The following is a 12,052-nucleotide window of genomic DNA, read 5'->3' on the forward strand; positions in this document are numbered from 1 at the left end:
TGTGTGTCTGTGTTCTCACCTTCTCACTGGGGTGAGTGTCTGTGTTCTCACCCTCTCGTGTGTGTGTGTGTCTGTGTTCTCACCTTCTCACTGGGGTATGTGTCTGTGTTCTCACCCGCTTGTGTGTGTGTGTGTGTGTGTCTGTGTTCTCACCTTCTCACTGGGTTGTGTGTCTGTGTTCTCACCCTCTTGTGTGTGTGTCTGTGTGTCTATGTGTCTGTGTTCTCACCCGCTTGTGTGTGTGTATGTCCGTGTTCTCACCTTCTCACTGGGGTATGTGTCTGTGTTCTCACCCGCTCGTGTGTGTGTGTGTGTCTGTGTTCTCATCCTCTCACTCATGTGCCCTCCTTTTCCTGTCACCCACCCGGCCCTCTGCAGGCTCTTCATTGATGGTGACCGCATAGATGCCCCCGGTGTGAAGGAGCACCTGCTTCTTGACTTGGGCTTGGAAGCTGAATACAGAATCCAGGTGCTTCCCTACAAGTCCATCCTGAGTGAGCTCAAGGCCCTGTGTGCCGCCCTCTCCCCAAGGGAGATGGTATGGGTCAGTGACAAAGCCAGCTATGCCGTGAGCGAAGCTATCCCCAAGGTTGGTGGCCCCACTTTGGCCTGTCTACACCCTACTCCCTAACCGGTTCTGGCATTGTGCGGCATTGTCTTTGAATCAGAGGCCATTCAGGCAGCTCTCTGAGACTGTGTGATCTCTCTGGATGAGAGATCTCAGAGTGGGAGCTGTATTGAGAGTCAGAGGGCCCTTGAAGCTCACTTCGTCCCATGTTTGCCAGAGTAGGGCCTGAGTGATGATTTTAGGAGTACACATTAATACCTAGAAGTGTATGTGTTTTACCAGCATTTAAGCAATTATAGTAGAAAAAAATATAATCAGGATGAGTTCATGATATTATAAACATTATTTAAGGGAAAGTTGAGTTTAATAAACTAAGTTGAATTAAAGATGGTCTAAAGCAGGCATCCTCACACTATGGCCTGTGGGCCACATGCGGTCCGCCTAGGACATTTATCTGGCCCACTGGGTGTTTTTGCTGCCGCTGCCTGTCCTGCTTAGCAGCCGACTTGTCCTGAGGCCCACAGTCTGGCCCTCCAATGGTCTGAGGGACAGTGAACTGGCCCCCTATTTAAAAAGATTGAGGACCCCTGGTCTAAAGAAAAATACTAAGTAAATAGGGCATGTGGGAGAGGGCCGGGTAAGAGCTGTGTGGGTGGGAGATGCCTGAGGTTGGGAAGTGCTAGCTAAGACGACTTGAGGCTTGGGGAGTTGGGGTTGTATCAGAGGTCAGCTGAATAGTGTTAGCCTTGCTTTGTACTGAACCCCTGCTGGATGGTGCTAAGCAGCTGACACTTGTTGCCTCATTTTAGTCAGGACTGGAATCCAGGACTCTTTAGATGTGCCACTATCCTGCCCTGGGCCTCTGGCTGCCAAATGTCCTTTGGCAAGCTTGGCAATGTTCTCTTCTCCACTGAGCGGTGGGCCATCCTGGGAGGAGTCCATCCCCGCCCTCTAGATCTGGTTTGCCATCGTACTCCTGCCACTGTCACTGTGTGTGACGTCTAGCAAAGCACAGGGCTTGACTTCCTTGACCCAAGTGGGGTGCACTCTTGCCTTCCCTGTTTCATGAGGGGTATGTAAGAGAGAGTGAGAGAGAATAAAGAAAGTGATAGCAATTTGAGAGCCTCTGAGCAAGTCCATGTTTGCTGAATCCTACCCCTGCCCCCACCAAATTACACAACTGGACTCCAACTTGTTCTCAAACTGGGAAGGGTCTTCTGCAGCCCTTTAAGATCAGACCACTAGCAGTAGTTGAGCTGTGATCACTGAATGGGAGTGGGGAGGGAGCAGGAGACCTCCCTCATCAGGTTATGTGCTGTGTCTCTAGATGGGGGAGAAAGCCTCCTTTGTGTAGCAAGAGAAAGGGTTATTTCGGTCAAGCTTTGAGTGGTTAGTGAACTCTGACCACAACCGTAGATGTTGGAAAGCAATTTTTTGCTCATGGCTGGCAGCCAGCAGTCTCAAAGAGCTAAAGGTGGGTGGGTGGGGGGGAGGTAGAGCATGCAGGAGAGAGAACTTGTTTGATGTACTTACTCTTTTTAGATGAGCACAAGCTCAGGGTTATCGATCAAAAGGGGCTGGTCTCCGGGTTCTCAGGGGACAGCTGTGTGTGGGTCCTGAGTAGAAGCTTGTCAAATGATTTGTCTCAAGTGCGTTCTGCTGAGCAGAGGTGGTTGTCTTGGTCTTGGTGGGTGGGGCAGGCTTGATTTCCCATCCTGCTGCACTTTGCTTCTAGGACCATCGCTGCCGTATGCCTTACACCCCCATCTGCATCGCCAAAGCTGTGAAGAATTCAGCCGAGCTGGAAGGCATGAGGCGGGCTCACGTGAGTAGAGCAGCTGATACAGAAGGCAAAATGTGAGGTAGTCAGAAGGCCTGGCTCTCTCACCTCCTGCGTGGCCTTGAGCCTGGCACAAGGTCAGACTCTGAACCAAAGCCTCCTGGCTTCCAGAGTTAATGAGAATGAAATGAAACACTTGCTGGGTTAGATCTTTCAACAGTATAACACAAAAAGCAAAAGCGATATTTGATGAAGATAGTGTAGATCGGCGGTTCTCAACCTGTGGGGTGCGACCCACAGGAACTGTATTAAAGGGCCGCGGCATTAGGAAGGTTGAGAACCACTGGTATCCATAGTGGTGATGTGGTGATGGTGAAGCCTCACAGAAGGACCTGATTATGTTTCAAGGCAAAGGATGGGTGTAGAAAGATTTGGGACCCAGACATAGCTTTTGGCAATGGCCTGTGTTTCTTGGCCCCTGTAGTGCGGGAGATTATCTCTTGGGGGAGCTGTCCATGTTCTGAGGCGGGGCCCTTCCTGAAATACTGAATAGTGGAGGAGCCTATTCCCTGATAATGGGGATTGCTGCAGTGGAAAGCCCTGATTGATGCTGGTTTGTGGCCTTGAAGGGGCAGCCCTCTCAGTGTTCCATCAGGGCTAGGCTCTGAATCTGGCCGTCCAATTTTTCAGTGTTAACTTTAAAAAATATCTTTATTGTTTGTACAGATAAAAGATGCCGTTGCTCTCTGTGAACTCTTTAACTGGCTGGAGAAAGAGGTTGGTTCTTAGAAATTATTCAGAAATATCTACATTTGATTCTAACTGTGGCATCCTCCATACTCTGTTGACCATGAGGTCTAAGATCTTGATCTAATTTTAGTGCTCTATTTTAATAATTCATTTTGGAAATTTGGCGTATTTTAAATTTGGTATGTGTATATAATTCTTTAATTGTGGAAAATAGTAACAAGGGTGAAGAAACAAATTCCACAACAGAGTGGATCCCTTTTGGGTTAGGGAATCATAACTAAGTAGAATTTCATTATGAGGAAGAATGGCCCTTATAATATCATAGGCAGGCTGCTTGTATTAGGAGGAAGAGATCCTTGTATACATCTTGAACTTTAAACCATAAAACTTTTCATATTAAATTGACTCTTAGTCTTTAATTTCTTTTCTTTTCTTTTCTTTTTTTTTTTTTTTTTGCAGTTTTGGCTGGGGCTGGGCTCGAACCCGCCATCCCTGGAATATGGGGGCCGGCACCCTACTCCTTGAGCCACAGGCACTGCCCTAGTTTTTAATTTCTTGCCCTTCACTCCCTATAGTTGACAAGAGGGCAGTTTCTTTATGCTATTATTAAACAATACTGTGTTTCTTTTAAGAATTATATAAACAGCTCTTTAATTGGAAAAAGAAAATTATTTTATTCCCACCAGTGTAATTATTTTTCCCCAAGTTTCCTTCTGGCCATTTTTCACCTGTATACATCATTTTTAAAATATAAGTAATTTCTGCACGTCTCTCAGTGTACCAGTATAATTTTGTGTTTTGTTTATCTTACTCACTTAGAATCATAAGCACATCACTGCTACGTGCTTTGGGGTCTTTAAAAGGATCCAAATGGAAGCTGCATCTAGGATTACTTACCCATTCTTCCCATTTTCACACGTTTAGGTTGTTTTTAATGTTTTGCAATAAATATTATCAATAATCCTGCAATAATGCCTCTGCATTTATGATGATTTTCTTAGGCTGATTTCCTGGGAGGGGACACCTTTGAATTTTTAAACTTAGATGCATCATTTTGGGAAGTTTTAGGATAAACTACCAAGGCAAAATAGTTAAGTGAAAAAGCAAATGAATAAAAACCCTTCTAGTTAAATAGCTTTAGACGTTCTCCCCTTGTTGAAGATGAGACCTAAGCTGTGTCCTGTTGATTGGACATTTGGGATATGGAAGTTGAGGTGCAAGGCAGCTTTTCATGTGTCCCCTCTAACTTGTAGGGGCACACTTGGATTCCTTTCTCCAGAGGAGTCATAAGCAATTTTCTCATAGGTTCCCAAAGGTGGCGTGACGGAGATCTCCGCTGCTGACAAGGCTGAGGAGTTTCGCAGGTAAGGATCCCTTTGAGGGACCTTGAACCTCTGCTGATTTCCTTGCAAGTCAGCTGAGGCTGGAGGGCTGCTGTTTCTTGGCACAGTGGAAGCCTTCAAGCTGGTCTGTTCTGTGTCTTTCTGTTGTAGGCAGCAGGCGGACTTTGTGGACTTGAGCTTCCCAACGATTTCCAGTACGGGACCCAACGGCGCCATCATTCACTACGCGTAAGGCACGCAGAGGAGCATGCTGCCTGGCTTTGCTGTTGCCTCTGCGCGGAAGCCCAAGCGGGGCAGAGACATTATTTTACCAGAGGCACCTGTGTCCACCTCTGTGTGTCATGGAGACTGGAAAATGAAGGGAAATAAGACCTCTGAGGTCTTATTTTTTTCTCATTTTCTCTCAGTCCACCAACCTCCTCCTTTCAGATGCCCCTCTCAGACTCTGGGCAGCCCCAGCACCCTCCACAGTGTAGTCAGATGGTGTCCCTCTCCTCTGAGACTCCGGGCAGCCCCGGCACCCTCCACGGTGTAGTCAGATGGTGTCCCTCTCCTCCGAGACTCCGGGCAGCCCCGGCACCCTCCACGGTGTAGTCAGATGGTGTCCCTCTCCTCCGAGACTCCGGGCAGCCCCGGCACCCTCCACGGTGTAGTCAGATGGTGTCCCTCTCCTCCGAGACTCCGGGCAGCCCCGGCACCCTCCACAGTGTAGTCAGATGGTGTCCCTCTCCTCTCAGGGAGGAGGGACACCTCTCCTATGGGCTTCATCACCTCTGTACCAAAAAAACTGGTCACTAGGTTGCAGGGCAACTAGTCTTGAGTAGACGGACAATCATACCCTCCCTCTTCTCCCCTTGGGCTTAAAGCCCGAAGCCTGGCATCCTGGTCTGTGGGAATTTTTACCATATGATCTGTGAGAAGCCCTAGACCCACAGAGCTGAGCCTCCCTGAACTGCGAACTGAGGTTGGGGTGTGGCATGTTCCGGACTGACAGCTGCCTATGCAGGTGATGGGAAATGTAATTCAGCCTGACCATTGGGCTTCAGCTTCACCTCTGCCCAGCTCAAGCTGTTTTGCTTTGCACTGGGCACTAGGCATTTAGAATCTTATGCTTTCCCACCTGGGAGATGCACAGTCAGGGAAAGAATACTTGGTCTGTCTCTCTGTGCTCCATGAGGGCACAGATCCCTCCCAGCCCCCTTTTAATAATTGCTTTTCGAGGTTTTAGTCTTAGGGCAGATTTTGAAGCTGTGTGTGGGAGACAGGCACAGATGTGACAGTACCCTCACATTAATACTTCTGTTCCAACATAAAAATAACAAAAGGACTTTACTTTTTGTCTTATGTTTAACTCTGATGATGAATTTCCTGGCTGGATATTATCTTGCAATTTTGCATATAATTAAAGTATTACGCAGTTTGATTTCACGGGGAGAGAAGTTTGCTCCTCCTTTGGCATTTCTTCATAGTGGACTGTTGGAAGCTGTGTGGAGACGGCACTGGAGGCTGAACCCGGGTCTGGTGGTGCTTTAGTTCAGCTCCTGTGTCAACTGGTGCCTTCACTGCTGAAGAGGGCTAGGACCTGGGGAGGAAGGGCAGCCTCCCTTGAGCTGCTGGGCAGAGACTTGGAATGTTTTCATCCCTTCAGGCATTTCCCAGTGTAGTATCTAGAAAATGGCATGGGGAAGGTGGATCCCTTCTTGAAAATAACTCATGTGCTTTTGAAAAAAGTGCTCCAGCACAGAAGTGTCATGATCCACTCCTTCATCCCTAACAAACACCTTTAGTTTTTTCTCCCAGATTAAGAAATTCACCCCCTCCCTGTCTGGAGAACTGGGGTTGGTCCCTGATAAAGTGCAGTCTGGAGGCTGAGACAGGGCCCAGGGCTCCCTGAGACAGCCTGTGGCCGTTCCAGGCTGCTCCCAGGACCGTAGCCTGGTCCTCTTGATTCTCATTTTTGTGGCTTTTACAGTTATATCTCACATACTTGTTTCATTCCAGACACAAACACAGGTAGATGTAAAGACATGTGTTGACTGGGTTTTTGAATAGAAGTTTTTAATATTAGTTGAAATAATTCATTATGTAGCTTTTTACTTCGATGTAATTTCAGGCTTACATTAGTTGCAAGGGCAGTACAAGAAACTCTTTAGGCCCTCCTCCCAGATTCACCAAGTGTTTACATTTGTGGAATAATTAATTTTTTTCTTAACTTTGTTAGGCCAGTCCCTGAGACGAATAGGACCTTGTCCCTGGACGAGGTGTACCTCATTGACTCGGGTGCTCAATACAAGTAAGTGACCTGGAGCTGCCGTCGGTCTTGACTGTGGGTTTGAGATCGCTGAGTGGGTGGACAGGCAGAGCTCCAGCTCAAAGTGCTCAGCTGCTCATCTCATTCTGCACTGGCCACTCATGTTCTTGCGTCTCGTCCGTTAATTCACCCCTCGTTGAAATAGCCCAGTTGTGACTCTGTTTCCACAAAAGAGTGTTTGATAGAAATGTTTAGTCCTTGGCTGGAAGTTGTTTAAATACTAAATAAATAACTGAAATAAAGCAGACTTTTGGAACCATTGGAAAGTTTTTTGCCTTAGTCCATAGATTGTCTGCTGGCTCCCTGTACTCAGGGCTTTATGATGTAAATGATTAATTTTGAATGAATGAGAAATGAGGGGTGCCCCTAAATTTCTAGATTTCCTTGTCTTGCCACTTTCTTGGTAGTTGGGACTGTGCCAAGGGAGGACCTAATTATTGAACGAGCTTAGCCAATAACATGGTAACTACACCTAGCCGTAGGACACAGGGATAGAAATGGTATCAGCCTAGAGCTAAGGGCACAGGCCTCATGTGTTCATGGTATAAACTTTTGTTCACTTCTAAATTTTGGCAGGATTCTGAGTTATCCTTTCTGTGTCAGGGATGTGGGCTAGAGTGTGTTAAGAGATTATCTATGAATATTTTTAGGGTTTCTGTTTAGGAAACCCCTTGCTCTTTTAACAAGAGGAGTTGGATTTTGGCCCTCTTTTGTTAGAAAGCCTCATGAGGCTCCTATTTACTCTGGTTTCTTCCCTCTTGTTCAGAACCCCAGTGTCTCTCATGAGAGAGCCCTCACGCCACAGACCGAGAGTGTATGTGTCAGGGGCTAAGTTGACATCACTGAGCTATCCTTGTAGTCACACTTGTCTCATTTTTTATAACAACTTGATTAAGATTCATGTGCAACACAATTTAACCACTTACAGTATGTATTTTCTTTTAAATTCACAGTTGTGCAAACATCACCACAATCAATTTTAGAACATTTTCATTACCCCCCAAAGAAGCTTCATACCCACTTTTCCTCTACCTAGAGAACCATTGCTCCATTTCTATCTCCATGGATTTGCCTATTTTGGACATTGCATATAAATGGCATTATATAATGCATGGCCTGTGTCTGGCTTCTGGCACTAGCATAATGTCCTCAAGGTTCATCCAGGTTGTAGTGTGTAGCAGAACTTCATTCCTTTCTGTTGCCAAAGAATATTCCATTGTATGACAAATATCCCATTTTGTTTATTCATCCGTCAGTTGGTAGATATTTGGGTTGGTTCTACCTTTTGGCTGGTATGAAAATGCTGCTTTGAAAATTTATGTGGTTTTTGTTTTAGTTCCTTTGGGTCCATACCTAAGATGGAATTGCTGTTTCATATGGCGACTACGCACTTAAGCTTCTATGGAACTGCAAACTGTTTTCCAAAGTAGTCACACTATTCTAATGCCCACCAGCAGTCTTTGAGGGTTCTAATTTTTCCACATCCTCACCTGTCTCCTATTTGACTAAAAGCTTATTTCAACGGAAAACTAATTTGTCCTTTCTTTTGGAAAGGGATGGAACTACAGATGTGACCCGGACCATGCATTTTGGGACCCCTACAGCCTATGAGAAGGTAAAGTGGAGGCAGAAAATACAACCGGCCCTTTGCTTTCTTAAGAAGATCTTTGCTTTTGTGAAAAAGGATTATATACATAAGTAAAAATTACATATGGGATAGTAAACTATCCTACATATGGGATAGATACTGTGAAGTCAGGGTTATCTGCTTTATGAAGTCCATTTAATTAATTATTAGAAGATAAGACATTTGGGGAAATTTTAAAAGCATTCTGTTAAGGTCAGGGCAATTCAGATTCAAGTTTAAATAGTCTGGCCTTTTGACTCAGGAAATGTCTGGGGTTGGCGGGTAGGGAAATACATGCTTTACAAGCAGTGTCTAGATGTAGATCTGAAGGCTACCTCCTCTTGTTTCAAGTTCAGCATTCTTATTTAAAGGCTCAACTGTCTAGGACAGGGGTCCTCAAACTTTTTAAACAGGGTGCCAGTTCACTGTTCCTCAGACTGTTGGAGAGCCAGACTGAGTGTTGCAGGACGAGTCGGCTGCTAAGCAGGATAGGCAACAGCGGCAAAAACACCCGGTTGGCCGGATAAATGTCCTAGGTGGGCCACATGTGGCCCGTAGGCCATAGTTTGAGGATGCCTGGTCTAGGAACTTTCTGATGTGATTGGCATGGAAAGGGGGGACAAAGCTATGTGTGCTTAGGGGTCTGGAGACTTGGCTTCTGAACTTCTCCACTGTTTGCCAGCTCCATGAGCTTGAATAAAAGCACTTGCCATCCATGAAAATGGGGATAAAAGTACCCACCTCCCAGGCTGATTGTGAAGATCGTGAATTTCTATGGGCCCAGTGAGTTCTTGGGTCACTCAGCAAACGATGACTGAGTCTCTCAGTGAACCTCCTTGTCTAAGGAGCTCTCTCAGGAAAATTATCCCAGGGAAAGGGTTTTATGCAATATAGTGGGATGCGTTTCCTGGTCTCAGTCCCTTGCTCTGTCCATTTGCATGCACCAGTGTACCTCAGAAGCATTTGGACTTGGGTCCAGGATTCCATCGGTGTGACTCTTTCTGTGTTGTAGAAAGGGCTCCAGACCAGGTTAAGGAGTGTGGCATTTTAGTCGGACTGTACCTTAGTAGCAAGCCACTAACTTTCGGAGCAGCACTTCCCTTATTGGGACAGTAGGGATAACCGCCAAGGATAGTATGGTGGTAAGGAGCACAGGTGATGAAGCAAGACAGCCTGCCTCCGAGGCCAGACCCCGCCACTTAGGGACTGTGTGATCTGGGCATGCTCCTGAATTTGTGGCAGTGCCACCATTTTGAAGTGTGGGACTAAATGTGCAGTGCTTAGTGGAGAGCCTGGCACAGAGGACCAGCTCGGCCAGTGCTAGTCAGGGTCATTACTCTTCCAGTCTTTGTAAGGCTCACATGACATAGAGTTTGTCACAATGTTCATTATAAGATAAAATCCCGTGGGAGCATCTCTCTTAACTGTGCTCTTGTAGTGAATATAATTTTAAGATTTTCTAAAAAGTTGGTCCCAGGGCAAGGCTTTTAATTCAGTAGATTTTTTTTCTTTTTATTCTGATTTTCTTTGTGGTATTGCTAAAAACCTTAACAGGCAAAGTTTTCTGAACTGTCAGAAAACTAGAGGATTGAGACATCTGTCCCCATTCTGCAACGTGCCCCCTGGGTTTTCTTTGGCAGGAATGTTTCACGTATGTCCTCAAGGGCCACATAGCTGTGAGTGCAGCTGTTTTCCCGACTGGAACCAAAGGTAGGTGGTTCTTCTGTCATATGGTAGGCTCCTTTTCATGTTCAAGAACCAAACATGTCGAAGTTTGAGTGGAAGAACATACTCTTCCTCTTGCCCTGTCAGCCCCATCCCACCCCAGGCCTGGCCGGTCAGGTAGGGGTGCTGCGTGGAGGGAGTCTCCCGATCCACTGATGAACCCAGAGGCCCTCCAGGGGGGTGAGGCTCAGGAAGGGCCCAGTGTCAGCTGTGAGCTTCTCTCCTGACCACTTACAGTATTAGATAGCACTGCAGGAGAGGACAAGCTGGGCCGAAGGCCCCAGGGCCTGAGCAGATTGGTGGGGCTTCCTGTCTGCCGTCTAGTGCTGGGCCAGTGACTCTTTTCAGGATTCTTGGGATTTATTTTACTGGGATCCTGAACTTTAGATATATGTACTTATTTGCTTGGGGACTGGTGGGTGGGACATTGGACTGGGAGTTGACAAGACCTGAACCTAGAATCTGGTTAGATCTGGTATACGTTCATTCCCTGAGCCTCAGTTTCCTCATCTCTCATCCGGCCTGCCTGCCTGCAGTCTGGTTAGAATCTTATCTTTGTAATTCTTTTTTTGTTTTTGAACAGAGTCTCACTCTGTCATCCAGGCTAGAGTGCTGTGGCATCAGCCTGGCTTATATCAACCTTGAACTCCTGGGCTCAAGTGATCCTCGTGCCTAAGTCTCCTGAGTAGCTGGGACTACAGGTGCCTACTACAATGCCTGTCTAATTTTTATATATATATATATATTTTAAGAGTCTCACTATGTCAGCTTTGGTAGAGTGCTGTAGTGTCACAGCTCACAACAACCTCAAACTCTTGGGTTTAAGTGATTTTCTTGCCTCGGCCTCCCAAGTAGTTGGGACTACAGGTGCCTACTACAATGCCTGTCTAATTTTTATATATATATATTTTTTAAGAGTCTCACTATGTCAGCCTTGGTAGAGTGCTGTAGTTTCATAGTTCACAGCAACCTTAAACTCTTGGGTTTTAGTGATTTTCTTGCCTCGGCCTCCCAAGTAGTTGGGACTACAGGTGCCTGCCACAATGTCTGGCTATTTTTTTTTTTTTAATAGTTGTTGTTGTTTAGCAGGTCTGGGCTGGATTTAAACCCACCAGCTCCAGTGCATGTGGCCAGTGCCCTAACTAATGAACCACTGGCACCAAGCCTAATTTTTCTAGTTTTGGTAGAGATGGGATCTCACTCTTGGTCAGGCTGATCTTGAACTCATAAGCTCAGGGGATCCTTTCACCTCTGCGTCCCAGAGTGCTAGGTTTACAGGCATGAGGCACTGCATCTACCTCCTTTTTTTTTTTTTTTAATAGAAAAGATTTATTTACCATGTGCATGGAGAAAACAACCACAGAGTGATAACCCCTCATCTTTATAATTCTGAAATCTTAGGGTCCCAGATCTGGGAAGGGAGTGTCCATGCCATGCAATGTGGCCTTTATCTGCTGTAGGTGTCCACCACTTACCAGCAGCCTAGATTAGCCTCCTCAATAGACTGGCCCCTCAATAGACTGAACCCTGAGTAGAGCCCCTTAGTAGACTGAACCCTCAGTAGGCAGACCCCTCAGTAGACTGGCTCCTCAGTAGACTGGCCCCTCAGTAGACTGCCCCTCAGTAGACTGGCCCCTCAATAGAATGGCCCCTCAGTAGACTGGCCCCTCAATAGAATGGCCCCTCAGTAGACTGACCCCTCAGTAGACTGGCCCCTCAGTAGACCGGCCCCTCAGTAGACTGGCCCCTCAATAGAATGGCCTCTCAGTAGACTGACCCCTGAGTAGATTGACCCCTCAGTAGACTGGCTCCTCAGTAGACTGGCCCTTCGGTAGACTGACCCCTCAGTAGAATGGCTCCTCAGTAGACTGGCTTCTCAGTAGACTGGCTCCTTAGTAGACTGGCCCTTCAGTAGACTGGCCCCTCAGTAGACTGGCCCCTCACTAGA

The 12,052-nt window shown here is 46.6% G+C and overlaps 1 protein-coding gene across 1 annotated transcript in view; it reads left to right on the plus strand.

Moving 5' to 3' along the window:
• XPNPEP1 (X-prolyl aminopeptidase 1) overlaps window positions 1–12,052 on the plus strand; it is a 58,839-nt gene that overhangs the window by 39,506 nt on the left and 7,281 nt on the right. Inside the window, exons 9-16 of the mRNA XM_023511771.1 lie at window positions 353–589; window positions 2,304–2,393; window positions 3,075–3,125; window positions 4,404–4,462; window positions 4,592–4,669; window positions 6,663–6,734; window positions 8,307–8,367; window positions 10,020–10,089. Of these exons, the coding sequence (XP_023367539.1) occupies window positions 353–589; window positions 2,304–2,393; window positions 3,075–3,125; window positions 4,404–4,462; window positions 4,592–4,669; window positions 6,663–6,734; window positions 8,307–8,367; window positions 10,020–10,089 (718 nt within the window). The remainder of the gene's footprint in view (window positions 1–352; window positions 590–2,303; window positions 2,394–3,074; window positions 3,126–4,403; window positions 4,463–4,591; window positions 4,670–6,662; window positions 6,735–8,306; window positions 8,368–10,019; window positions 10,090–12,052) is intronic.

The sequence above is a fragment of the Otolemur garnettii genome, unplaced genomic scaffold, assembly GCF_000181295.1.
Source record: "Otolemur garnettii isolate 467f Iridium unplaced genomic scaffold, OtoGar3 scaffold00021, whole genome shotgun sequence".
Classification (NCBI taxonomy): Eukaryota; Metazoa; Chordata; class Mammalia; order Primates; family Galagidae; genus Otolemur; species Otolemur garnettii.